This window comes from Oncorhynchus masou, chromosome 13 (genome assembly GCF_036934945.1).
Source record: "Oncorhynchus masou masou isolate Uvic2021 chromosome 13, UVic_Omas_1.1, whole genome shotgun sequence".
NCBI classification, from domain to species: domain Eukaryota; kingdom Metazoa; phylum Chordata; class Actinopteri; order Salmoniformes; family Salmonidae; genus Oncorhynchus; species Oncorhynchus masou.
Window position 1 is genome coordinate 27,385,461 of NC_088224.1, and position 26,959 is coordinate 27,412,419.

Here is a 26,959-nt window from a genome sequence, read left to right on the forward strand (position 1 = left end):
TTACCACACAAATACACTTTAGATCAAGGATCATCAACTAGATTCAGCCACGGGATGTATTTGTTTCTTGAGCAGATGGTCAGGGGGCCGGAATATAATTACAAATCATTTCTATACAAAGAAATTGACCGCAATAAGCCCAAACAGATATATTTGACTAAAACATCATCATTTCAAACCTTACTAACATGTGTATACGATCACATATACAGTATCTCTATAAAGCGTAGGAATACTTGGAGCTGGTGTTTTTAGTCTTTTATGTCCCAACAATTTAAATATAAAATCCCCTGCAGCCCAGATTTTTCCCGCAGGCTGCCAGTTGGGGAATCCTGACTTCTATTTTCCCATGCTAGAGGTATTTACATTTTTATTTGATAAAGTTTTCTCCTCAAGCACTATAACTTTTATGGCCTCTCCTTCGGTGCAATCCGAAGTATTTAACAATGAGATCCACTGCCTTAAACAATGGTGTCTTCTGCGTGCGTGTGTGCCGGGCAACTAGCCTAACCAAGTAAACCTTCCAAGTTGCATCCAACCCACTAATCGAGCAACCAACCAAAGCGTAAAGGAGCATTGAAGGAACATTTTGAGGCTACACTGGATAGTCGGACGATCCAAACAGTAGAAGTGGGGGAAACGGCTACTGCTGTGCCTTTTCTAATGGGCAGCTCTGATAATCAGCTGCTAGTGCCTGCAGACACAGAGTTCAATTATTTATCTTTAGTGTCATTTTTAACAAAGTTGTGCACATGTGTCTAATACCAGACCCTCTTTGATAAGAAGAATGCTGCCAAAAAGAGGGAGGAGGAGGCAGCCGCGGCGGCGGCAGCTGCGAACGGCAGGGGTGATGGGGGCAAGGCGGAGGGAGGAGGAGGAGGAGCCAAGAAGAAGGGAGGAGAGAAGATGTCAGTGGAGAGGGTGTACCAGAAGAAGACCCAGCTGGAGCACATCCTACTGAGGCCAGACACCTACATTGGCTCTGTGGAACCTGTCACCCAGGTGGGTTAGGTTCATCATGTCTGTAGACGTCTAGCTTGTGTTCAGGAGGGTGCAACACAAAACAAAATTGTGCTCCAAATTTTTTGGGGTGGGTAACGTCTTCCTGTTTCACTCCTGTTTTGTGCCTACAGAAGACGAACAACATTAGTTACAACAACATCCAGTTCTGTACCTAGATCTAACAGAGAAATCTGGTGTGGCCCTTTGTTGTTGATGTGTAGTGAAGTATTATGAATGTTTAATCAATAAAGATATTTATTTCACCCCTTTCAGCAAATGTGGGTTTTCGATGAAGACCTTGGGATGAATCTACGAGAAATCACTTATGTACCTGGATTATACAAAATCTTTGATGAAATTCTTGGTAAGTCTATCAGGATCTTTTAAAACAGAACATACACAGGTGACAAAGTGGTCATTATGAACCAGCTAAAGCCCTCAGTTCATTTTTATTAAGCTGTGGTATTACTGTATTGGCCTCTGATGGGCCTTCCCTCAAGGTAGAATAACGGTGAACCAAAAAGCCGCTGGATTGAGTCCATGAGCCGACTAGGTGAAAATCTGTCTATGCCGTTGAGCAAGGCACTTAACCCTCATTGCTCCTGTAAGTCGCTATGAATAAGAGCGTCTGCTAATTGACTAAAATCTTTTTGGTTGAGTTAGATTTCATTTTAGGTGTACTTTGCTATGTCATATAAATAAAAAACCTTTTGGGAACCACTGCTAAATTATTCAAATGTAAAATGTAGATTTTTTTATATATATATTAAATAAATAAATATTAAATAAATAAATACCTGCCTTTTTGTGTGTGTGTATGTATATATACACACACACACACACACACACACACACACACACACACACACACACACACACACACACAAAAAGGCAGGTATTTTTTTAGTATATATATATATATATACACACACACAAAATAAAATCTACATTTTACATTTGAATCATTTAGCACAGTGGTTCCCAAAAGGTTTTTTATTTATATGACATAGCAAAGTACACCTAAAATAAAATCTAACTCAACCAAAAAGATGTTAGTCAATTAGCAGACGCTCTTATTGATAGCGACTTACAGGAGCAATGAGGGTTAAGTGCCTTGCTCAACGGCACTTATACACACACACACACACACACACAGTACCAGTCAAAAGTTAGGACACACCTACTCATTCAAGGGTTTTTCTTTATTTTTACTATTTTCTACATTGTAGAATAATAGTTTTGATGTCTTCACTATGATATAAGACATATGGAATGTAGTAACCAAAAAAGTGTTAAACAAATCCAAATATAGTTTAGATTCTTTAAAGTAACTACTCTTTACCTTGATGACAGCTTTGCGCACTATTGGCATTCTCTCAACCAGCTTCACCTGGAATGCTTTTCCAACAGTCTTGGGAGTTCCCACATATGCTGAGCATTTGTTGGTTGCTTTTCCTTCACTCTATGGTCCAACTCGTCCCAAACCACCTCAATTGGGATAAGGTCAGGTGATTGTGGTTGTCAGGTCATCTGATGCAGCATGCCATCACTCTCCTTCTTGGTCAAATAGCCTGTACACAGCCTGGAGGTGTGTTTTGGGTCATTGTCCTGTTGAAAAACAAATGATAGTCCCAAGTTCAAATCTAATTCTATTGGTCACATACACATGGTTAGCAGATGTTATTGCGAGTGTAGCGAAATGCTTATGCTTCCAGTTCCGACAGTGCAGAAATATCTAACAATTCCCCAACAACTACCTAATACACACAAATCTAAGAAAAGGAATTGAATAAGAATATATATATATATAAATATGTGGATGAGCAATGACAGAGCGGCGTAAGGCAAGATGCAATAGATTATATAAAATACAGTATATACATAGATGTGTGATACAAGAAATGTAAACATTATTAAAGTGACTAGTGATCCATTTATGAAAGTGGTCAATGATTTCAAGTCTGTATGTAGGTAGCAGCCTCTCTGTGTTAGTGATGGCTGTTTAACAGTCTGATGGCCTTGAGATTTAAGCTGTTTTTCAGTCTTTCGGTCCCAGCTTTGATGCACCTGTACTGACCTCGCCTTGTGGATGGTAGCAGGGGGAACAGACAGTGGTTTGGATGGTGGTTGTCCTTGATGATCTTTTTGGCCTTCCTGTGACATCTGGTGCTGTAGGTGTCCTGGAAGGCAGGTATTTTGCCCCCGGTAATGCGTAGTGCAGACCGCACCACCCTCTGGAGAGCCTTCTGGTTGTGGGCGCTGCAGGCGGTGATGCAGCCTGACAGGATGCTCTGAATTGTGCATCTGTAAAAGTTTGTGAGGGTTTTCGGTGACAAGCCACATTTCTTCAGCCTTCAGAGGTAGAAGAGGCACTGTTGTGCCTTCTTCACAACACTGTCTGTGTGGGTGGACCATTTCCGTTTGTCCGTGAGGTGTACGCAGAGGTACTTAACTTCTCTCCTTCTCCACTGCTGCCCCCCAAACCAGATGGGATGGTGTATCACGGCAGAATGCTGTGGTAGCCATGCTGGTTAAGTGTGCCTTGAATTCTAAATAAATCCCTGACAGTGTCACCAGCAAAGCACCATCACACCACCAGCTCCATGCTTCACGGTGGGAACAACACATGCGGAGGTCATCCGTTGACCTGCTCTGCGTCTCACAAAGACATAGCGGTTGGAACCAAAAATCTCACATTTAGATTCATCAGACCAAAGGACAGATTTCCACCGGTCTAATGTCCATTGCTCGTGTTTCTTGGCCCAAGCAAGTCTCTTCTTCTTGCCTCCCGAGTGGCGCAGTGGTCTAGAGATTCTGGGTTCGAGTCCAGGCTCTGTTGCAGCTGGCCGTGACCGGGAGACCCATGGGGCGGCGCACAATTGGCCCAGCATTGTCCGGGTTAGGGGAGGGTTTGGCCAGCAGCGATGTCCTTGTATCTTCGTATTGGTGTCCTTTAGTAGTGGTTTCTTTGCAGCAAAATCGACCATGAAGGCCTGATTCACACAGTCTCCTCTGAGCAGTTGATGTTGAGATGTGTCTGTTACTTGAACTCTGTTTTCATCTGTGCGAACATATTTGCAAAAAGGTTTTCTAATGATTAATTTGCCTTTTAAAATGATTAACTTGGATTAGCTAACACAATGTGCTATTGGAACACAGGGGTGATGGTTGCTGATAATGGGCCTCTGTACGCCTATGTAGATATTCCATAAAAAATCTGCTGTTTCCAGCTACAATAGTCATTTACAACAATAACTATGTCTACACTGTATTTCTGATCAATTTGATGTTATTTTAGTGGCCAAAAAAATGTATTTCAAAAACAAGAATTTCTAAGTGACCCCAAACATTTGAACGGTCGTGTATATTGTTAGTGTATATATTTTTTTAAAGGAACTCCGCACTGCTTTAAACTTACTCTCTTTGAAGTTGTAATAGTAGAATGCACAAGGTGCAATTTTGAAATTGGGTAGTGCTACAACAGTTTCTCTTGTCATGTTAGTCATTGCATACCTTGTAGAGCTATTTATAACTTTTCAGAAATATCCAGATCAACTAGTCCATGTCAGCTAATGTTTTTTAAAGTTTTTTTATTCCATAGATATTGTTGTATTTTTTTTGTCACTCAAATCACACATACACATTAAACATGGCAAAATGTATAGAATTGCAAGAAAATTTGCTTTAAAACCGCAACATTTTCTCTGCACCCCATGACAAAATGTGTACCGACAAGAGGGGTGTGAACAGTTTGTCATGAACAGTGCTTGTGCCCATAGAAATAGACATGGCGCAGGGGAGCACAGGATGTTCCCCAACGCTGAAAGGGGGACCCCCGAGGGGAAAAAGTTTAGGACCCCTGATTTAGCAGACACTCTTTTCCAGACAGACTTACAATACATTCAGTAAATATATTGCTGTAGGTAGGATGGTATCGAGATGAAAACAAGCTTTTTATCTTGTCCAACAATATGTCTGAAACATCTATTACATTTAACCTGTTGTTTAGAGGAGCTAGCTGGTTCCTGTGTGTTCTGTGGACAGCCTGTCCCCCCTCCTCCTTTCTCTTACTCATGTAGCCATTTGTCTGGAATGAAGAGCCTTCTGATAATCTTTTATTGGTTGTCAGTTACACACTGATTAATACAAGCGGCAGCAGCATCCATTGCTGGTCTATGTTATGTGTTTGGCTGACTGGCACATTCAATATGGGGTACAACCAATTATTGTATTGCAAAATGTCAGGCCTCTGCATTGATAAATACCCTGTCCTGATACAGTATGTTTATACCAAGCACTACCTTGAGTGATCAAGCAACTAGAAATCAGTCGCATGCAATGGAAGAAGACAGGAGATTAGTTTTTTGCTCCGCACAGTGTTAATTTAGCTGTTTTATAGTGGTGATAAGGTAATGACAGCAGTCTGTCCTCGCTGCTCAAATATTCACTAGTTCCTACCACGTCTATATAATTATTGACTAGACATAACTCGCACAGGGTCAGTCCACACATAATGTCACCTTACAACCCAAGCAAAAGCTTGAAATGAAACAGACCAACCAAACCGTATAACCGTCAGGCGACTCGACTGAGGCTATTTGACTTTTCAATATGTTTCCAGTATGAGAGACTTGAAAGGATGTGGTTTTGGATTTTATAGGCCAGGCAACATTTAGTCTATTGAATCTCAAGTGTGTCTAAAGTTCTTGATGAAAATGTGATTATCTTCTCGATAGTATTATCAACACAATTAAATCCCTGCAGTCTACTTCTCCTTTGAACATGTTTTTCTCTACTCCACAGTCAACGCAGCTGACAACAAACAGCGGGATAAGAGCATGTCGACCATAAAGATCTCCATTGATCCGTAAGTACACATGACCAGTAAGCAGTTGTCAATCAGTAGTCAAGTCCAGTTTGAGCCCAAAAACCCTACTGTGCACGCTGCATAGGTAGGCACAGCAGCTTCCCTCTGTTGCAGTTAGTTGTCATCTATCCGTCATTGTCATAAGTTCTGTTTAACAGTCCTGTTCTATGGCGGCAGAGCCGTCTGCTCCCCTTGAGGTCATGCGTAGCAGTGTTGGAAAAGTAATTTGAGCATAGCAGCTCCACCCCCCCTAGAAATTGTGCAGTGGATGCTGCCTAGGTAGGCGCAGCAGCTTCTCGTCATTGGAGAACAATGGCTCCCCCAGACAAATACCATCTTGCTGTTAGAATGTAGGTCTCTCTAGACTGGCTTTTAGACTGGCTTTTCAGTGATTGATCAAATAAAATAGCGGAGTTGGTCCATGGAAATGGTTCTGGTTGACCAATAAAATAAGCCTGCAGCCCAGTAGTTCAGCTCACTAAGTAGCCTTATAAATATACAGTCCCTTCAGAATGCATTCATACCCTTTAACTTATTCCACATTTTGTTATAGCCTGAATTGAGAACAAATGTCATCCATCTACCCCATAATGACAAAGTGAAAACATGTTTCATTGTTTTTAGCACATTTATTGAAAATGGATGACAGAAATATCTAATTTACATAAGTATTCACATCACACCCCTTAGTCAATACATGTTAGAATCACCTTTTTGCAGTGATTACAGCAGTGAGTCTTTCTGGGTGTGTCTCTAAGAGTTTTGCACATCTCAAATTGGTTGTTCAAGCTCTGTCAAATTGGAAGTCTTGCCATAGATTTTCAAGCATACTTAAGTCAAAAATGTAACTCTGCCACTCAGGAACATTCGCTGTCTTCTTGGTGAGCAACTCCAGTGTATTAGGTTATTGTCCTGCTGGAAGGTGAATTCATCTCCCAGTGTCTGGTGGAAAGCCACCACTATGCGTGTGTTGTATTGAATTTGCCCCAAACATAACTCTTGCTATTCAGGACAATTGCTTTGCCACATTTTTTGCAGTATTACTTTAGTGTCTTGTCGTAAACAGAATGCATGTTTTGGAATATTTTTATTCTGTACACTTCTCAGTTAGGAGGCTAGTATTGTGATGTAAGGACAATGTGATTGATCCATCCTCAGTTTTTTCCTATCACAGCCATTAAACTCTGTAACTGCTTTAAAGTCACCATTGGCCTCATGGTGAAATCTCTTAGCAGTTTCCTTCCTCTCCGGCAACTTAGTTAAGAAGGACACCTGGAGCTTTGTCGTGACTTGGTGTGTTGATACACCATCCAAAGTGTGATTAATAACATCACCATGCTCATAGGGATATTCAATGTCTGCTTTTTGTTTTACCAATAGGTGCCTTTCTTTGCGAGGCATTGGAAAACCTCCCTGGTCTTTGTGGTTGAGTCTGTGTTTGAAATTCATTGCTCGTCTGAGGGACCTAACGGATAATTGTATGTGTGGAGTACATAGATGAGGTCGTCATTCAAAAATCATGTTAAACACTATTATTACACACAGAGTCCTTGTAACTTATTATGTGACTTATTAAGCACATTTTTACTCCTGAACATATTTGGGTTTGCCATAACAAAGGGGTTGAATCCTTATGGGCTCAAGACATGTCAGCAATTCATTTTTTTATTGATTGAAAACACATAACTTTGACATGATGGGTTGTTGTTTGTAGGCCAGTGACTAAAATCTACATGTAATCAATTTTAAATTAAGGCTGTAACACGACCAAATGTGGAAAAAGTCAAGGGGTGTGAATATTTTCTGAAGGCACTATCAAGGCATGCAGATTTTTCTGTGAGAGAATGTATTTGAAAAAATGCAGAGCATCCATTTTGTTTAAGTGTTTTAAAGCCAGCGTTGTGCATGGTTCTGCGGGGTATTTAGCCATACGTTGATCTGTGGCACAGTGTTAGCTAGCAGCAGGGGGTTGTGGTGGAGGCTGTTAGATTTCTGGGGCGAGAGAGGGAGAGTGAGAGAGGTCTTAATGAACAGTCGGCTCTGCAATTCAGGGAGCTCATTTAACATGCTGTTCACCTACGGCACGACATCCACAGCAATCTGCACACACGGCAGACTGCTGAACGTCAGAGTGTCCTTCAGAGAGCTTCCCTGTCTCCTCCCTGTGAGGCCAGGCCTGTCTGCCTGTCTCTCTCTGCCACCCTGTCCTGTCATATCTCTCTCTACCACCCTGCCCTTTCATATCTCTCTGTGCTTTCTCCTTTCTTCTCCTCTGTTGCTCTCAAGGGCTGGAATTTATAATGGTTTTATATGGATGTTGGAGCCCCGTTCCAGAGCTTAAATCATCACACGTTGGGCTTATTTAGTTTTGCTGTGTTGCTCTACAGTGTGTTTAAAATCACAGCCCTAAATCCACTGGTTTGGCAAATGGGGATTGGTTGCAGTATTGTTAAATGTTGATGTTTACATGCCAGAAAGGTCTGGCTCGATTTATGATTATTGAACTAAATATAATTTTACATCTTAATCTTATTTTATTTTAAACATTTTTTACCAATATGTTATTTATGGTTTTAATGTAAAGGTTAGTACAGCTGATTGTGGCTGTCCTGTGAAGTTCTTTCACCTCTTTGTTTATTCCTGCGTTCATCGTCCCCTTCCTTCAGCGAGTCCAACACCATCACCATCTGGAACAATGGTAAAGGCATCCCCGTGGTGGAACACAAAGATGAGAAGATGTACGTTCCCGCTCTCATCTTCGGACACCTCCTCACCTCCAGTAACTACGACGACGAGCAGAAGAAAGTGACAGGTGGGAAAAATCACTCTGAAAACGAGAATCGAATTCATTTATTAATCATTCTTTGTCCCTTTATGTAATAACATTTCATATGGTTTCGATAAAGCTTTAGACAGAACGTCTAACCTGAAATGTTTAGCTACTGAATAGCTGACTAGTTTTGTAGTTCCCCTTGCAGTGCTTAGTACCACTACACTGGAATTAGTGAATGACTATAGGTCAATCTCTCCACGGATGAAAGCACGTCTCCCTTCTGTTTTCCTCCCAGGTGGAAGGAACGGGTACGGTGCTAAACTCTGCAACATCTTCAGCACAAAGTTCACAGTGGAAACCGCCTGCAAGGAGTACAAACACAGCTTCAAACAGGTACAGACAACGAGAAAGCACAGCGTGATTGCGATCTGTTGTTAAGTCAACCTTGAAAAGAGAATTCTTCAAACAGCTAAGCACCAGTGGTTGTTTTGTAGGAGTACAGTATGTGACTTGTAAACATGTGAGGGGGTGAGTATGAGTTGATTCTCACTGTCAGGTGTGGTCTCACAGGATTCTACGTTGATATTGTAGGATTCTACATAGTTTTGGGGAATTTCTGTAGTTTCTCATAAACCAGATGGTTTTTGTGGTTTGTCCTACAATTGTCACTTTCAGTGAAATGACTTTGTTCAATCAGTGCACAAGGCTTTTTAATTAACTCTTATCTCTTTGATGGAGTTTCACAATACAACCTCATGATTGATTCTAGTTTCCTTAACATGTGAAGAATGTAGTACATTTCAAGACAATCTCTCTCCCCCTTTTTCTCCCTCTCCCTAGACTTGGCAGAACAACATGGGGAAGACGAGCGACTCCAAGATCAAGTTCTTTGACGGGGACGACTTCACGTGTGTGACCTTCCAGCCGGACCTGTCCAAGTTCAAGATGGAGAAGCTGGACAAGGACATCGTGGCTCTGCTCACCAAGAGGGCTTACGACATCGCTGGGTCCTGCAAGGGCGTCAAAGTCATGCTCAACGGGAAGAAACTCCCTGTAAGCCCCCCCCATTTAACCACACATAGTAAGATGGGCTGTCCCATATGCACAGAATACATGCTGTACATGATGTGCCAAGTCTTGGAAGACCTAGGGGCGAAACATTTTGAAATTAAATAAAACGGCCAATTTCACTACACCTGTTTCAATACAGTGTCATTTGCTAATAACTTTTCCAGAACCGGATCCACAATCCAGACCCGAATTAGGCTCTTCTCACCTGTCCTTTCCCTCTTCTCCCAGGTGACAGGGTTCCGCAGCTATGTGGACCTGTACGTGAAGGACAAGCTAGACGAGGTGGGCGTGGCCTTGAAGGTGGTCAACGAGTCGGTCAACGAGCGCTGGGAGGTCTGTCTCACCATGAGTGAGAAGGGTTTCCAACAGATCAGCTTCGTCAACAGTATCGCCACCACCAAGGTAACATCCCCTCAGGGAATTGCGTTGTTAAGACAGTCTGTTATATTACCAGAACTATACCCCTTGATTTGGAAAACTACGACTTGACCAGTCTAGGAATAATGGACAGAAATGAAGTGCGTTTTGCATGTGTAAATATACTGGGACGCGTGTTTATTTTGATGCTATTCACATGTTGTAGTATGACTTGAATCACTTTCAACCACATCAGACATGTTTTATGTACTACACTGCTTGTTTTGTGTCATTCAGGGTGGCAGACACATTGATTACGTGGTGGACCAGATCGTAGCCAAGCTGATAGAAGTGGTGAAGAAGAAGAACAAAGCTGGTGTCTCAGTCAAACCCTTCCAGGTTATTTATTACCATATTATTAATGTGTTATTACTATGGTACTACTACAATAGTGTTACTAGTAATTCCATTGTTAGTGAACTGGGATAAGAGCAACTTAATGTAACGTTCAGCTACCATCTTAGTGCTTTACTTTTGTCTGACTCAGGTGAAGAACCACATCTGGGTGTTTGTGAATGCGTTGATCGAGAACCCAACCTTTGACTCCCAGACCAAGGAGAACATGACCCTCCAGACCAAGAGCTTTGGTTCTAAGTGCCCTCTGTCTGAGAAGTTCATCAGAGCAGTAAGGAGATTCTTCTTCATAAATGGCTGTTTTTTACCACAATTAAATATCACTACCTCCTAAGTGTATACATGTGATGTTGGGCCTTCACTCTTCACAAACACTGTTTCCTCACAGAGAAAGTCAAGTTATTTACATTGAATTGGTATCATATGATCTCTAAAATCAGTTCCAGGTCCTTTCTTGTGTTCTCTGTTCACCTGCAATATGAAACAATGATATATCATATTAAATTCTTTATTTTGTCTGCAGGCGACCAACTGTGGCATCGTGGAGAGTATCCTAAACTGGGTAAAGTTCAAGGCTCAGACACAACTCAACAAGAAGTGTTCTTCAGTGAAGTACAGCAAGATTAAAGGCATCCCCAAGCTGGACGACGCCAACGATGCTGGTAAGACGACCACAACTACACTGCTCTGTGTGCATAAGCCCTACGATGTTCCTAATCTACTTATTCACCAAGAGGGCCTCTTTTTACCAATGTTTATATTGAAACTAGTTGAAGACTTTAAATTAGGATGGGGGAACAGAGCTAGGTTGTTGGGCCCACCCCTTTTTATAAAAAACGAGGGGAACACTAAATTGTTTAAACTCACACTGACTGAACTGCACGTCTTACCTCCGTCTTCACCCCCAGGTGGTAAACACTCGTCAGAATGCACTCTGATCCTGACTGAGGGAGACTCGGCCAAGTCCTTGGCCGTCTCCGGCCTTGGTGTTATTGGGCGAGATCGCTATGGTGTCTTCCCACTACGAGGAAAAATTCTGAACGTACGAGAGGCCACACACAAACAGGTTAGTGTCAGGTTAGTGTCTAAAGTGTGGTTAGATTGGGCTGGGATTGTGTATTAGTGATTACAATCGAGATGATTAATGTCTCGAGCGTACACCAAAATTATAAGTAATCTTGTAAACAAATAAATACTCAAGGTATTTACGTAGATCGTTTCCCAAAAGTGGCGTAAGAACCGTTCCGATCAACATAACTATTTTATTACGATCAGCTGAAGCTAAACTCTTTTGGGTTGAGTCCACCAGCGCCAAGGTGGCCCACCCTGCCTTAGTCAGCTAGGGGAAACACTGACACGTCCATGTTTCTCTTTCCCACCAGATCATGGAGAACGCAGAGATCAACAACATCATCAAGATCGTGGGTCTGCAGTACAAGAAGAGCTACGAGGACCCAGAGTCTCTGAGATCCCTACGCTACGGCAAGATCATGATCATGACCGATCAGGTTCTAACATTTAATCAATCTCACCAACGCCCGGCGTCTACAATTGACCCATGTCTTGCAATTATCATCATAATCAATAATTGTAATAACTATGAGCGTAAAGCATCTTTCATACATTATCCATGCTCTTAAGGTTAATCTGAAATGGCGTGCTATTCCCTATATAGTATGGTTTAGTGCTCCAAAAGTAGTGCACTGCATATGGAGTAGGGTATCATTTTGGATGTACCCTTGGGTCATAACAATCCATCCTAATAGAATCTTTCTTTGTGTTGATGATCTGCCGACAGGATCAGGATGGCTCCCATATCAAGGGTTTGCTCATCAATTTCTTCCATCACAACTGGCCATCCCTGCTCAAACACACCTTCCTGGAGGAGTTCATCACACCTATCGTCAAAGTAAGACTCATATATTGGTACAGCTGGTCCCAATTTTCTCCCTGCCACTTCCCCTTGGCCCGAACTCTTCACTGTTTGCAAATCTACACCGGCTGACACCTCCATCATAGGACGACATGACACAGTCATGACTGCAGATGTTTGAAGTCAGTTGCCATAAGTGGACAATGTTTGGATTGGCTTAAAGCTCTCAACCATGGTTCTAATGCTGCTTTGAACTCTTTCCTGCAGGTGAACAAGAATAAACAGGAGCATGCTTTCTACAGCATTCCAGAGTTTGACGAATGGAAGAAACAGACGGTCAACTTTAAAACCTGGCATATAAAGTACTACAAAGGTTTGTTCATCTCATGTGGATAATCCTCCAAACTAACCATTATTGTTAACGAAGCTATTCTGTTTCACACTACCGAGGCAATTCGAGCCAAACTCTTCTGTGCTGGCCTGAATACACATCCACCATAGTTGCTGGACCATGCTCAACATATCTGAGCCAGCTCAGTACAGTTTGGGTTGGCATGATAGTGTGAAAAAGGTTTGAGTGTTTATTTGTGTTCCAGGTTTGGGTACCAGCACAAGCAAGGAGGCCAAGGAGTACTTTGCAGACATGGAGAAACACCGGATCATGTTTAGATACGCCGGGACAGAGGACGACGCTGCCATCACACTGGTGGGTTTACCATGGACACCACTCTCTCTCCTTTTTCTCTCTCATGGTCTTTCAATAGTTTCTCATTAAATATACAGGAAATAGATAGAAAAGTTAGAAAATAAATTAAAAAAATGGCTCTGCGAATGTATTCATCAAGCTAGTTTTGCTGTCGCACAAAATGGAGGGGGGACTGATAGTGATGTCATTTGACTGACACTAACCGTGATCTATCCATTGCTGCCTGTCTCTAGGCGTTCAGTAAGAAGAAGACTGACGACAGGAAGGAGTGGCTCACCAACTTCATGGAGGACAGGAGACAGAGGAGGATGCACGGCCTGCCAGAGGTGGGTGGGGCTGACTGTGTTACCGACTGTGTAGAAACCTGGGTCTCCTGCATGCCAGAAGACTGTTAGCCCACCTTGCTTAAAGAAAAGATTCACCCATTTTTAGTGTTATATCATATTTGTGCATCTCTGAGTGATATTCTGTCAATTCCCAGGGTCATTTCATGTTTTCATGTGTATCTGTGCCATTCACCATTCAAGCAGGCTGAAATACAGCCACTATAACACGTTTTGCATACCTCCTATAGAGTAAATCTCCAGGTCTCACGAGTGTGCTAGGTTCCATCTGCGCTGTGAGAGACTGTCCAGATCATTCACATCAGGGCAGATGAATGAAAGGAGGCGTGGAGAGGAAGCAACAGACTATTGAGAAGCACCCTGTGAGAGACTTGGATATTGGAGTTTGATGAAAGGAAGAGGACGTAGACTGTTTTTAGATCTGTCTGTCAAACAATCATCTCTTCACCATGGGAGTTACTTGGACCATGATGTGTCACAGCTTGTTTTAGAGTCTTCTAGCTGGCTCCTTTGATTCACAACCATCTGATGATTTCGGCTGTCAGTGTTCCTCACATATCCTAAGCATTGAAATGGAAATATTCCCCCAAAACACGCCAATCAGCCCAGTTATGTTGTTGACGTTTAGTAAAATGACTCTTTACTGTTTATCACTGATGTAAAGTAGCAGCTGCTTTCCCCATGTGAATCCCATCATAGCCAGGTCTGACACTGATAACATCACAGCTTCGTTCATTTCTCTCTCATCCTACAGCAGTACCTGTACGGAACACCGTTTTGTAATTGACTCTGTTGCTGTCGGTCGCTGATTGAAAGTAGACACCGCTTTCCCATGTGGTACTGATAGACCATAACAACATCACAGCCCTGATTTCAAGTCCTCAATCTCTTTTTATCATCCCCACTCAGCAATACCTGTACGGCACGCAGGCGAAACACCTGTCCTACAACGACTTCATCAACAAAGAACTCATCCTCTTCTCCAACTCTGACAACGAGAGATCCATCCCATCCTTAGTGGACGGTAGGTATGCAGCGATGCACTAGACTAGCTATCTCCCTGGACGTTCGTTCTGTCTTTCTAGCTTTTGTTGTGTTTGTTGTCAAATGGCGTTTGAAGTTTAAGGGATCTGAAATGGCTGGAAACTTGTCATTAACAGAATTCTTCACTGTCCTCTGGAAGCTCTGTTTATGTGTGTGATGTGGTCTCCTTTTGATGATGGCGTGTAGAATTATTTGTTTATTTCAATCCCCATTAGCTGTTTTGGTGCAACACCCACTCCTCCCGTGGTCCACTTGTGATCCCCTTTTGAAGACGTGTGTGTGTTTGTGTGTGTGTGTGGTCCCCTTTTTGATGATATTTTGTGTGCAGGTCTGAAGCCAGGTCAGAGAAAGGTACTCTTCACCTGTATGAAGAGGAATGATAAGAGGGAGGTGAAGGTGGCTCAGCTGGCTGGTTCAGTGGCAGAGATGTCTGCCTACCATCATGGAGAGGTTCTACACTCTTACACAGCTATAGGAAATATACTTACACAGCTATAGGAAATATACTTACACAGCTGTAGGAAATATACTTACACAGCTATAGGAAATATACTTACACAGCTATAGGAAATATACTTACACAGCTATGGGAAATATACTTACACAGCTATAGGAAATATACTTACACAGCTATAGGAAATATACTTACACAGCTATAGGAAATATACTCACACAGCTATAGGAAATATACTTACACAGCTATAGGAAATATACTTACACAGCTATAGGAAATATACTCACACAGCTGTAGGAAATATACTTACACAGCTATAGGAAATATACTTACACAGCTATAGGAAATATACTTACACAGCTATAGGAATTATACTTACACAGCTATAGGAAATATACTCACACAACTATAGGAAATATACTTACACAGCTATAGGAATTATACTTACACAGCTATAGGAAATATACTTACACAGCTATAGGAAATATACTTACACAGCTATAGGAAATATACTTACACAGCTGTAGGAAATATACTCACACAGCTATAGGAAATATACTTACACAGCTATAGGAAATATACTTACACAGCTATAGGAAATATACTTACACAGCTATAGGAAATATACTTACACAGCTATAGGAAATATACTTACACAGCTGTAGGAAATATACTTACACAGCTATAGGAAATATACTTACACAGCTATAGGAAATATACTCACACAGCTATAGGAAATATACTTACACAGCTATAGGAATTATACTTACACAGCTATAGGAAATATACTTACACAGCTGTAGGAAATATACTTACACAGCTGTAGGAAATATACTCACACAGCTATAGGAAATATACTTACACAGCTATAGGAAATATACTTACACAGCTATAGGAAATATACTTACACAGCTATAGGAAATATACTTAACTAAGTATATTTCATATAGCTCTGTATCTTCCACTTTAAATCAATACTGTTTACAGATAATGGGAGCAAAAACATTGTTTTGACACGTGTGCCTCTGTATGTGTGTGATCGTCCAGCAATCCCTGTTGATGACAATTGTGAACTTGGCCCAGAACTTTGTGGGCAGCAACAACGTGAACATCCTGCAGCCGCTGGGTCAGTTTGGTACCCGCATCAACGGGGGCAAGGACGCTGCCAGCCCCCGTTACATCTTCACCATGCTCAGGTAAAGCCCCCCAGGGTCAAAGGTCAAAACATAATTGTGCCAGCAATTTGATGTCTATTACTTGTATGATTTGTATGGGCCACTGGGCCATCCTGAAGTGCAGGAAGACCTGTTTGATTTTAATAAATAAAAAATGGTTGATGATACATTTAATGTCTACTTTGTTTATACATCACCTTTCATAAAACACACTGAAAATGTTTAAAACATGTATTTATTATGAAGTAATGTCACTTGCTCAGTCCCCTGGCCAAGATGTTGTTCCCAGCGGTGGACTCCAGCCTGCTGAAGTTCCTGTTCGATGACAACCAGAAGGTGGAGCCAGAGTGGTACATCCCCATCCTCCCCTTGGTGCTGGTGAACGGGGCCGAGGGCATCGGGACGGGCTGGGCCTGCAAGATCCCCAACTACGACCACAGAGAGATAGTCAACAACCTGTACCGCATGCTCAACATGCAGGACCCTCTGCCCATGGTGAACATTTGGAAGTTTGAAACTTAATTGATTGCGTAAGATAAGATCAACTTTATTGTCCCTGAGGGGAAATGTGTCTTGGACATACAAGCAGCGCTGTTGTCCATTTGGTGTAAGGATTTTATTGCTAAAAACATATCAACTCAGATAATATTTGTGTAGATTGATACCGTTATACATGAAAAAATATTGCTAAAACACATTTTTGAGTAGAATTGGATGAACCACCAACTTTCTGTGTTTGCTGTTGGTCAGTTATAATTAGATGTAATCCTATAATGAGTAGGTCATGTACTGTATCATAATAACGTCTGACTGAATATTCCTATCTCTCTCCTCACCCAGCTGCCCAGCTATAAGAACTTTAAAGGAGTGATCCATGAGTTGGGTCAGAACCAGTACATGGTCAGTGGCGAGATCTCTGTCCTGGACAAGAACACCATTGAGATCACTGAGCTGCCCGTTCGCACCTGGACACAGGTACACTATTGCAGGATACACCTGTCCAGCACATCACACCTGTCCAGCACTTCTGGTCATCTGGTTGCTTTGACTGAATTCATAAATGAACGAAGGATATATTGACATGTTGTTTCTATGCTGTGATATTATTTGTTCGTTTTTGTAATGGACCTCCCTCCCTCCCTCCCTCCCTCCCTCCCTCCCTCCCTCCCTCCCTCCCTCCCCTCCCCCTCCCTCCCTCCCCTCCCTCCCTCCCTCCCTCCCTCCCTCCCTCCCTCCCTCCCTCCCTCTCTTCCCTCCCTCTCTTCCCTCCCTCTATCTCCCTCCCTCCAGGCCTACAAGGAGTCGGTACTAGAGCCCATGCTCCAGGGGACAGAGAAGACTCCAGCTCTGATTAATGACTATAAGGAGTACCACACGGACCAAACCGTCAAGTTTGTAGTCCGTATGTCAGAGGAGAAGCTGGCCCAGGCAGAGGCTGCTGGACTACACAAAGTCTTCAAGCTACAGTCCAGCCTCACCTGCAACTCCATGGTTAGTACCCCTCCTCAAATCTTGGTCCTATTCACTAAGAAAATACCCTGAAACAGGGAGAAACTACCTGAGCTTGTCCAATGATAAAGGCTTATTTTCGTTATCCGTTGCAAAACGTTTTGCTACGGTGTGCCCTATACGAGTCCCTACTCTGTATTTGAGTTGAACTGATACCTGTATTGACTCAAATTGTTGATTCATTATGCACACCTCTTTGGATGAAGTACTGTTTTGTGTGTGTGTATATAGAGGACTCCTCTTATAGGAATCACATCTGTCCGGGATGATGGGATTCTTTGGAATTAATCTTTCATCTTAAAGTGAATAACATTTTGAAGTGTTCCATGGTTTTAACCAGTTTTAGTGTTTCTATTGTGGAAAGGAGAGGTATCTGAAGAAGTTTCTGCCCTCAGGTGTTGTTTGACCACATGGGCTGTCTGAAGAGGTATGACTCGGTCCAGGACATTCTCAAGGAGTTCTTTGAGCTGCGGTTGCACTACTACAAGCTGAGGAAGGATTGGCTTGTAGGGAGCCTGGGGGCGGAGGCTTCGAAACTGTCCAATCAGGCACGATTTGTGCTGGAGAAGATCGAAGGAAAGATCACAATCGGTGAGAATTTTACCTGCATGTCTCTCTCTCTCTCTCAAAGGGAAGGATTCTTTATTTCAGTTTGCAATTTGGTATAGAATACTGATATATTGTTTGTCTACAGAGAACAAGTCTAAGAGGGAACTGATCAGGATGCTGGTGCAGAAAGGCTTTGAGTCGGACCCGGTGGCGGCATGGACCAAGGCACAGGAAAAGGTACTGTTAGCATCCTGCCACTGTCCACCATTCAGCCCTGTGATTGGCTGAGACAACTTGACGCTTCAATACCCTGTATTCTGATTGGGACTATGTGTCTTCCTGGTCTCTCTCTATAGGCTCTGGAGGAGGACGATCATGATGGTAACAACAGTGACAGCTCTGTGGACTCTGGGTCGTCGTCGGGACCAAACTTCAACTACATCCTCAACATGCCTCTGTGGTGCCTGTCCAAGGAGAAGGTGGACGAGCTGCTCCGACAGAGAGACATCAAGGTGCTGACTCCGAGAGGAAGGGTGTAGACACCCGACTGTCAACGACTTCAATTTGAAATATCTTTATCGTCCCCAAAAGGCTATTAATTTGCAGCAACATTACATACCATTACACAAGTAGGCAAGGTCTTCTAACGGTTGTGTGTGTTCTGTTCTTGGGGCATAGTAAGGGCACATCAGTACTTTTTTTAGTATGTGTATGTAGTCCTGGCGGGAAATGAACCCATAACCTTGTTGTTGCTAGCACCATATCTTTAATCAACTGAGTGTGTGTTGTTCAACAGAAAGGAGAGTTGAATGAGCTGCAGAGGAAGTCCCCTGAGGACCTGTGGAAGGAGGACCTGGCCGTCTTCATTGAGGAACTGGATGTGAGTGCTACTAGTTCTACATGCAGTGCTGCCACTCATCTCTGAGTCACTGTTTAAGAAGAGATTTATACCTGCTTGTGTGAGACTGCTTTAGTTGAGGTCGGTCGGTTACCTTCAGGGTCTCTTTCTCCTGGCCTTACTAAAGCCGGATCTATTTGTAGAAAAGTAATTTATTTTGTTTGGGTTTTATTATCTCCTTTCATTGTAAACCGTCAACATTGATGTCACCTCAATATAAGTGACTTACACGATTTACAAAAGGTGACGGATGTATTTTCTCCCTGTCTGTGTGACAGAAAATCGAGGCCCAGGAGCAGGCAGACATATGTGCAGGTAGAGGCACCAAGCTGGTGAAGGGCAAGGTGGGCAAGCCCAAGGTGAAGAAACTACACCTGGAGGAAACGTTACCCTCGCTGTACGGCCGCAGGGTCGTACCCACCATCACACAGGCCATGAAGACTGACGCCTCCAAGAAGATGACCAAGAAGAAGAAGGTAACACATGTTGTTTTTAAAATGGATTATGCCTCATTATTAAAGGCCCAGTCTGTGGTAATTGTTTTATTTATACCCATTGATTCTTGGAAGAATATCACTTATCAATGCCTTATGAGCTTAGTTCAACTGTATAACTCCATCACAAAATAAAGCTCCATTGTTTGCGCTGGTCTCAGTGTGTTTTCAGGCTATAGACATGACATATCACTGTGTGTGTGTGTGTTGTCCTCTCAGGGTGATGCGGACCTGGTGATGAAGCTGGAGTTTGATGATGAGATGGGAGTACTGGGATCAGATGGAGGAACAGGGGAGAACTCCCTCAACTCCTCCTCTAATACACCAGCCCCAACCCCAGCCAAGCCCAAGGCCCCCCGGGTCAAACGGGAGAAGAAGGAGCCAGGTCAGCAGATGTTCCATTCTCCTTTCATGTGTCTGTCATCTTAGTGAGATGGGTTCAGTCATGAATTAGGGGAGAGGGGGAGACAGAGGGACACACATTGAGGAAGTTGGTGGACCCAAGGATTTTATCCCCCCTCTTGGGGCAGTTTGTAGATGGGAGTCAGAAGTGTTAACACTACACCAAACTAATTTATTTATTTTAATCACACATGAACTCTCACACATCAACACAGTTTATTTATTTTAATCACACATGAACTCTCAAACATAGACACAGTTTCGGGACTTCATGGCTATTAAATGATATATTAAAATCCGAATGAATAAACCTTTCTCTCTATACCAGGTGCTCCCAGAGCCAGGAAAACCCCCACACCCAAAGGATCATCTGGTAAGAAGGTGAAGAAGCGTAACCCCTGGTCGGAGGACGAGTCCAAATCAGAGAGCGATCTGGAGGACAGTGAACCTGTAGTCATTCCCCGAGACACCAAGTCACAGCGGGCCTCAGGTAACCACTTACCTGAATTGTGTTCATTAGGGCCCGCTATTTAAAATGGAAAGCGTGAACAAGTGTTGTTGTTTTTTTTGGATAAGTTCAGACAGAAATAAAACTATTTATTTGATGTAACTTTTCTTTAACTAGGCAAGTCGGTAGCTCCCTGTTTCACTGTTTTGGGGTGTTTTCTTCATTTTCATGTACACTGACCTGTTAGGACTAGGGACAGGCATTTTTCTTGACCACACCAGTAAACAGTCGTTAACTAGGTCCTAACTATAGTCTTGCATAAATCTCCAGCTGCTTGATTATGTTCTGGGTGAATACATGTTAAGAGAAGAGATCAATTTTTATTTGTCACATGCGCCAAATACAACAGACATTACGGTGAAATGCTTAAGGGCTTGTAAATAAACATTTCACAAAAAATGTTGTTTTCAGCGCATGTGACAAGTACAATTTGATTTGATGAAGAGATAGAATGAGGAGCGGAACCGGGACGAGTAGCTTGCTCTCTCACTCTCTTGCCCAATGTCCCCTTCTGAAATTTTTAAGATTCTTACACCTACAAAATTGTGAAATGTCCAAATAACCAGTGGCGAAAAACCCAAACACTGGAACTACTGCTGCTCGTCCCATTGCTTCTCGACAGATTGTACGGTACCAGTCATGTTGACGTAGATCTTTCCACCAGAGATTAACTGGGCCCAGAGTTTTTCCTGGTCTGGTCACGTGGTCGATCTTTCTACAACTGTTTTAACCAATGGCATCATGTTTTCGTTTGCGTATTTTTTGTGATTTTTGGAATGTTTAAAAGCCCCATTCCTTCTTATTTCTGTGAAACCTCTGAATAATGGCAAAAGCCGAAATGCGTTGGTTCTTCTGCAATAAAACACACACAACACACACTTATAATGAACTTTGTCTGTTCCTCAGCGGTCAAGCCCAAGTACACCTTTGATTTCAGTGAGGAAGAGGATGGAGGAGAGGAAGAGGAGGAGGATGATGAAGATGCTGCGTCCTCGCCCGTCCGGCCCTGCAAAGACGACTTCACTGCCTCCTCCGAGACTAAAGACCGATACAACGACCACCGCGCCAATGACGAGGATGATGAAGATATCTTCCCCCCGCCCAAACAGGCAACCACCACCGTCTCACCAGCAAAGAAGAAGGAGCCAGAGAGTATATTCTCCTCCTCCAAATCAGCCTTCTCCTCTGAAAAGAGCAATGACAGTGGTGAGTTCACACAACAAGATCAGCATGTTTGCCTTGTCGTGTTCTTTCTTTAGTAAAAGGTTAAAGATGTTTACCATCTTGTCGTTATTGCCAGTCTTGTGTGTTTGTCTATGAAAAAGGACTTTGTCTGTACATAAGCTCCTCGTCCCTGAGGGTTAATGTCTGTTACTCTTCTCTTCCAGATGATCTGAAGTTGGACAGTGACGAGGAAGACAAGGCCTTCTCCTCATACTCCAGCAGCTCTGCCTTCGACAAACCTGTCCCAGCTAAGAAAGGTAACACACAGAACAATATAAAAATCTCCATCTACAGGCTGGTCCCATTAAACAGACGTATTTGTCTACCTCCATTAAGTATGATACTGTACAGTTGAAGTCAGAAGTTTCAATACACCTTAGCCAAATACATTTAAACTCAGTTTTTCACAATTCCTGACATTTAATCGTAGTCAAAAAATCCCCAGTCTTAGGTCAGTTAGGATCACCACTTTATTTTAAGAATGTAAAATGTCAGAATAAGAGTGATTTATTTCCTATTTGATTTCTTTCATCATATTCCCAGTGGGTCAAGTTTACGTACACTCAATTAGTATTTGGTAGCATTGCCTTTAAATTGTTTAACTTGGGTCAAACGTTTCGGGTAGCCTTCCACAAGCGTCCCACAATACGTTGGGTGAATTTTGTCCCATTCCTCCTGGCAGAGCTGGTGTAACTGAGTCCGGTTTGTAGGCCTCCTTGCTCGCACACGCTTTTTCAGTTCTGCCCACACATTTTCTATAGGATTGAGGTCAGGGCTTTGTGATGGCCACTCTAAAACCTTGACGTTGTTGCCCTTAACCTCTTGAAACTCCCCATCCCGGATCCGGGATTGTGACTAAGCCTCAGGCTCATTAGCATAACGCAACGTTAACGATTTCTGAAAATCGCAAATAAAATTAAAATAATGCGTTTGCTCTCAAGCTTAGCCTTTTCTTAACAACACTGTCATCTCAGATTTTCAAAATATGCTTTTGAACCATAGAAATTGACTAATTTGTGTAAGAGTATGCAAAGCTAGCATAGCATTTTGTGTAGCATGTAGCACGCAACATTTTCACAAAAGCCAGATAACCAAATAAATAAAATCATTTACCTTTGAAGAGCTTCTGATGTTTTCAATGAGGAGACTCCCAGCCACATACCAAATGCGCAGTGTTTCCTGAAAGCGTCTGTGTGTAGGAGAAATCGTTCCGTTTTCTACATTGCGCCTGGCTACCGAAACGAACCGAAAATGCAGTCACCTACAACGTGAAACTTTTTCCGGATTAACTACATAATATCGACCGAAACATGGCAAACGTTGTTTGGAATCAATCCTCAAGGTGTTTTTTCACATATCTCTTCATTGACATGCAGTTCGTGGAAGCTTGCTTCTCTCTCTGTGCCCCATGGAAAAATACTGGCAGGTGACTTTTGCGCACCAATTTCGGCGCAGGACACCGGGCGGACACGTGGTAAATGTGGTCTCTTATGGTCAATCTTCCAACGATCTGCCTACAAATACGTCACAATGCTGCAGACACCTTGGGGAAACGACAGAAAGGGCAGACTCATTCCTCTTGCGTTCACAGCCATATAAGGAGATCATGAAAGACAGAGCCTCAAAAATCCTTGTCATTTCCTGGATGCCAAGTCATCTTGGTTTTGCCTGAAGCTCACGTTAAAGGGCACGCACAGAGAAGATATTTGTATTTCTGGACACGTCAGAGTGTTTTCTTTCGAACAGTAGCAATTATATGCATAGTCGAGCATCTTTTTGTGACAAAATATCTTGTTTAAAACGGGAACGTTTTTCTTCCAAAAATGAAATAGCGCCACCATAAGTGTAAGAGGTTAAGCCATTTTGCCACAACTTTGGAAGTATGCTTGGGATCATTGTCCATTTGGAAGACCCATTTGCGACCAAGCTTGAACTTTCCTGGCTGATGTCTTGCTTGAGATGTTGCTTCAATATATCCATATAATTTTCCCTCCTCATGATGCCATCTATTTTGTGCACCAGTCCCTCCTGCAGCAAAGCACCCCCACAGTTCTATTTTTGTTTCATCAGATCAGAGGACATTTTGTCCCCATGTGCAGTTGCAAATCATATTCTGGCTTTTGTATGGCAATTTTGGAGCAGTGGCTTCTTCCTTTCTCAATGGCCTTTCAGGTTATGTCGATATAGGACTCGTTTTACTCTGGATATAGATCATTCTGTACCTGTTTCCTCCAGCATCTTCACAAGGTTTTTTGCTGCTGTTCTGGGATTGATTTGCACTTTTCTCAAAAAAGTACGTTAATCTCTAAGAGACAGAACGCGTCTCCTCCCTGAGCGGTATGACGGGTGTGTGGTCCCATGGTGTTTATACTTGCGTACTATTGTTTGTACAGATGAACGTGGTACCTTCAGGCATTTGGAAATTGCTCCCAAGGATGAACCAGGCTTGTGGAGATCTACAATTTGTTTTTTGAGGTCTTGGCTAATTTCTTTTGATTTTCTCATGATGTCAAGCATAGAGGTACTGAGTTTGAAGGTAGGCCTTGAAATACATCCACAACTACACCTCCAATTGACTCAACTGATGTAATAATTTTTTGGAATTTCCCAAGCTGTTTAAAGGCACAGCCAACTTAGTGTATGTAAACTTCTGACCCACTGGAATTATGATACAGTGAATTATAAGCGAAATGATCTGTCTGTGAACAATTGTTGGAAAGATTACTAGTGTCATGTACAAAGTAGATGTCCTAACTGACTTGCCAAAACTATAGTTTGTTAACAAGACATTTGTGGAGTGGTTGAAAAATGATTTTTAATGACTCCAAACTAAGTGTATGTAAACTTCCGACTTCAACTGTATGTAATGTTACATTTCATATTAAATAATGGTCTGGTTACTTAAAGCAGAACGATGGTGAGGATGGGTGGGTGTATACCGCGACCGTCTAGCAACCCAAAGGTTGCGTCTTTGAGTCACGTCGGGGACAACTGTAGCATTTTAGCTACCCCTTCCCCTAGCCCTTTTCCTAACCATAACCTAATTCTCATTACCTTCTATGGGAATTCTCCTAACCTTTGTCATTAGGACAAGAAGCAGCCCGGTCTCAACAAGACGCACAATACTGTAAGTCCTTCAAGATGAATGTGATACATTACGTCCTCCAATTCATACAATATTTTATGGCCGCTATTACATTCTTAACGTAACATATTATATACTAAATGGAGGGACTCAAATCTTACCAATTTCCCTGAGGACAGGTTGATCTATGACTCTAACTCCATCTGCCACTAGGAGCACTAATGCAAATCTCACTACCAAGGGGGGTTAAAAAGATACTGATAATGTTGATGCTGCTGAATGTAGTGCACTATATAGGGAGTAGGGTGCCTTTTAGATGCGCTCATGGTGTCTTGCTGATATTGACTGGCTCACTCTGTTACTCACAGCAGCTAAGAAGCTGTCGGATGCAGCTCTCAAACCCAGGAAAGCACCAGCGCCCAAAATGCCACCAAAACAGAAGCTTGACACGTCTGTCTGGGACTCTGACTCCGATACCGGCTCCAAGAAGCCTTCACCAGCGCTCAAAGGTACAGGCTTACCTCCCAATGACCAGTGGAGAATCAGTCACCATACAATTTCGATGGATATTAAAGATTGACAGTGTATAACAGGGGTCTCCAACTCCGATCCTGGAGAGCTTCTGGCTGTGCAGGGTTATAATCCAGCTCTTAGCACGTCTGTTTTAAAATATTCACCTCTTCCTCTTCAGTCTGAATCAGGTGTGTTACTGCAGGGATTGAATGGAAGCCTGCACACCCAGTAGCTCTTCAGGACCGAAATGTTGAAAACCCCTGGACTGTAGCTTGTTCTCTGAACATATAATCTGTTCTGAGTGTAACCTGGGTGTGTTTCTCCTGACCTGTGCAGGTAAAAGTGGAGGGAGGAAGAGGAAGCAGTCTGGATCTGAAGAGGATGATTTCAGTCCCAAGAAGACACCTGGGAAAGCACCCAAAACCCCTGCCAGCAGGGTAAGAGAGAGAGTGTGTCATTTAATCATGTAGGATATAGGAAGATACTGAAAAAACAAAGACTGTAATAACCATACAACAAGATAATTAAATGTTATCTCTTGTCTTCCCCCTGTGTAGAAGCCATCAAAGAAAGTAGCCGTGACCCCGCCCCCCATGTCAGATGATGATGATGTGGACTCCAACCGTTTCAGCCAATCCAGCGTGGTGTCCCGAGAACGACCGGGCAGAGGCAGGGCCAAGAAGGAAGTGAAGTACTTTGCTGAGTCAGGGTCAGACGATGATCAGTACGACATGTTTGAGTAGACCATGGAATCCCTCCCACACACAGGCTCTGTTCCAGTGCTATTTAAATGCTTCCTCCCTCCCTTGTAGTAATAACAGATCTTCATTGGTTGGACTGGGGAAAGTAATAGGTTGGTACCCTTGCTGTTACCTATCCAATCACTTATGCTCTGTGACCACCTCTAGGAAATCAGGAAGGACGGATTTTTAAACAATTTGAACAGAGCTATTTACACACCGCTTGAGTAATTTTAACGTGCATCCTTCCTTCTTCACTTCCTAGAAGAAATCATCTGAGAGGTGGGGGATAGGTGGAAGCAGTGGTGGTGTACCTATCCAGTCATGTCCGATCAGTGATTGTTTCAAAGTAGAAAGGAAGGATTTCGTTTTGAAGTATTCAACCAGGACCAGACACACGCTCGTGGAAATACCCGTGCTGCAGACTTTTGTACATCCCCCCCCCTCTCTTTTATTTTATTTTAATGGTGACGTTTAATGCTTTCTACTGTGTAGGTGTTTTACACTTTTTATTATACATACAATACAATTTTGTTTTTTATTATTACCATGGAAATGTTCTGTATTTGTCCTAAGCAGCTTTTAGAAGTTAGGAACGCGGTGCTTCAGCACATTTTAACTGTTAAAAAGTCAAAGAGACAATGTACCTTTTTGAACAAGAACTTGGAAGTAAACAATGAAATGTAAATTATTCTCTGGCCGTTGGGTTTTCTGTCCTTTTGAATGTGATTTTCTTAATTAACTTCACTCTATTTCCTGCAGAGCAGAACCTTAGGAACATGATATATACACACACACACAGTATTCAAGGCTTCGAGGTTACAGTAAATCAAAATATTCCCAGTTATAATACATCCACACATTATGTATTTTAAAATAAATATATTTGTATTACTTTGCCAGGACATTTCATGGTAAAGTTAAACAGTATATTAACATAAAAAGCATTGTTAATGT

The 26,959-nt window shown here is 42.5% G+C and overlaps 1 protein-coding gene across 5 annotated transcripts in view; it reads left to right on the forward strand.

Annotated features, from left to right (window-relative positions):
- The window catches only part of LOC135552034 (DNA topoisomerase 2-beta-like), a 31,050-nt gene extending 4,357 nt beyond the window's left edge, over positions 1 to 26,693 (forward strand). The window contains exons 2-36 of one of the 5 annotated variants that reach the window (XM_064983395.1): positions 769 to 1,002; positions 1,276 to 1,366; positions 5,806 to 5,869; positions 8,536 to 8,681; positions 8,938 to 9,035; positions 9,483 to 9,695; positions 9,942 to 10,115; positions 10,368 to 10,469; positions 10,618 to 10,755; positions 11,008 to 11,146; positions 11,393 to 11,550; positions 11,867 to 11,992; positions 12,283 to 12,393; positions 12,625 to 12,730; positions 12,954 to 13,063; positions 13,297 to 13,389; positions 14,317 to 14,431; positions 14,780 to 14,901; positions 15,953 to 16,101; positions 16,344 to 16,575; positions 16,921 to 17,055; positions 17,371 to 17,571; positions 17,985 to 18,180; positions 18,284 to 18,375; positions 18,495 to 18,650; positions 18,935 to 19,018; positions 19,315 to 19,512; positions 19,750 to 19,915; positions 20,261 to 20,422; positions 21,347 to 21,646; positions 21,829 to 21,921; positions 24,753 to 24,791; positions 25,118 to 25,258; positions 25,599 to 25,699; positions 25,820 to 26,693. In XM_064983395.1, coding sequence (XP_064839467.1) covers positions 769 to 1,002; positions 1,276 to 1,366; positions 5,806 to 5,869; positions 8,536 to 8,681; positions 8,938 to 9,035; positions 9,483 to 9,695; positions 9,942 to 10,115; positions 10,368 to 10,469; positions 10,618 to 10,755; positions 11,008 to 11,146; positions 11,393 to 11,550; positions 11,867 to 11,992; positions 12,283 to 12,393; positions 12,625 to 12,730; positions 12,954 to 13,063; positions 13,297 to 13,389; positions 14,317 to 14,431; positions 14,780 to 14,901; positions 15,953 to 16,101; positions 16,344 to 16,575; positions 16,921 to 17,055; positions 17,371 to 17,571; positions 17,985 to 18,180; positions 18,284 to 18,375; positions 18,495 to 18,650; positions 18,935 to 19,018; positions 19,315 to 19,512; positions 19,750 to 19,915; positions 20,261 to 20,422; positions 21,347 to 21,646; positions 21,829 to 21,921; positions 24,753 to 24,791; positions 25,118 to 25,258; positions 25,599 to 25,699; positions 25,820 to 26,005 — 4,971 coding nt within the window. In that variant the 3' untranslated portion in view covers positions 26,006 to 26,693. The remainder of the gene's footprint in view (positions 1 to 768; positions 1,003 to 1,275; positions 1,367 to 5,805; positions 5,870 to 8,535; positions 8,682 to 8,937; positions 9,036 to 9,482; positions 9,696 to 9,941; positions 10,116 to 10,367; positions 10,470 to 10,617; positions 10,756 to 11,007; positions 11,147 to 11,392; positions 11,551 to 11,866; positions 11,993 to 12,282; positions 12,394 to 12,624; positions 12,731 to 12,953; positions 13,064 to 13,296; positions 13,390 to 14,316; positions 14,432 to 14,779; positions 14,902 to 15,952; positions 16,102 to 16,343; positions 16,576 to 16,920; positions 17,056 to 17,370; positions 17,572 to 17,984; positions 18,181 to 18,283; positions 18,376 to 18,494; positions 18,651 to 18,934; positions 19,019 to 19,314; positions 19,513 to 19,749; positions 19,916 to 20,260; positions 20,423 to 21,346; positions 21,647 to 21,828; positions 21,922 to 24,752; positions 24,792 to 25,117; positions 25,259 to 25,598; positions 25,700 to 25,819) is intronic. The other 4 variants (XM_064983396.1, XM_064983397.1, XM_064983398.1 and 1 more) reach the window with 4 other exon arrangements.
- The last annotated feature ends 266 nt before the right edge of the window (positions 26,694 to 26,959 follow it).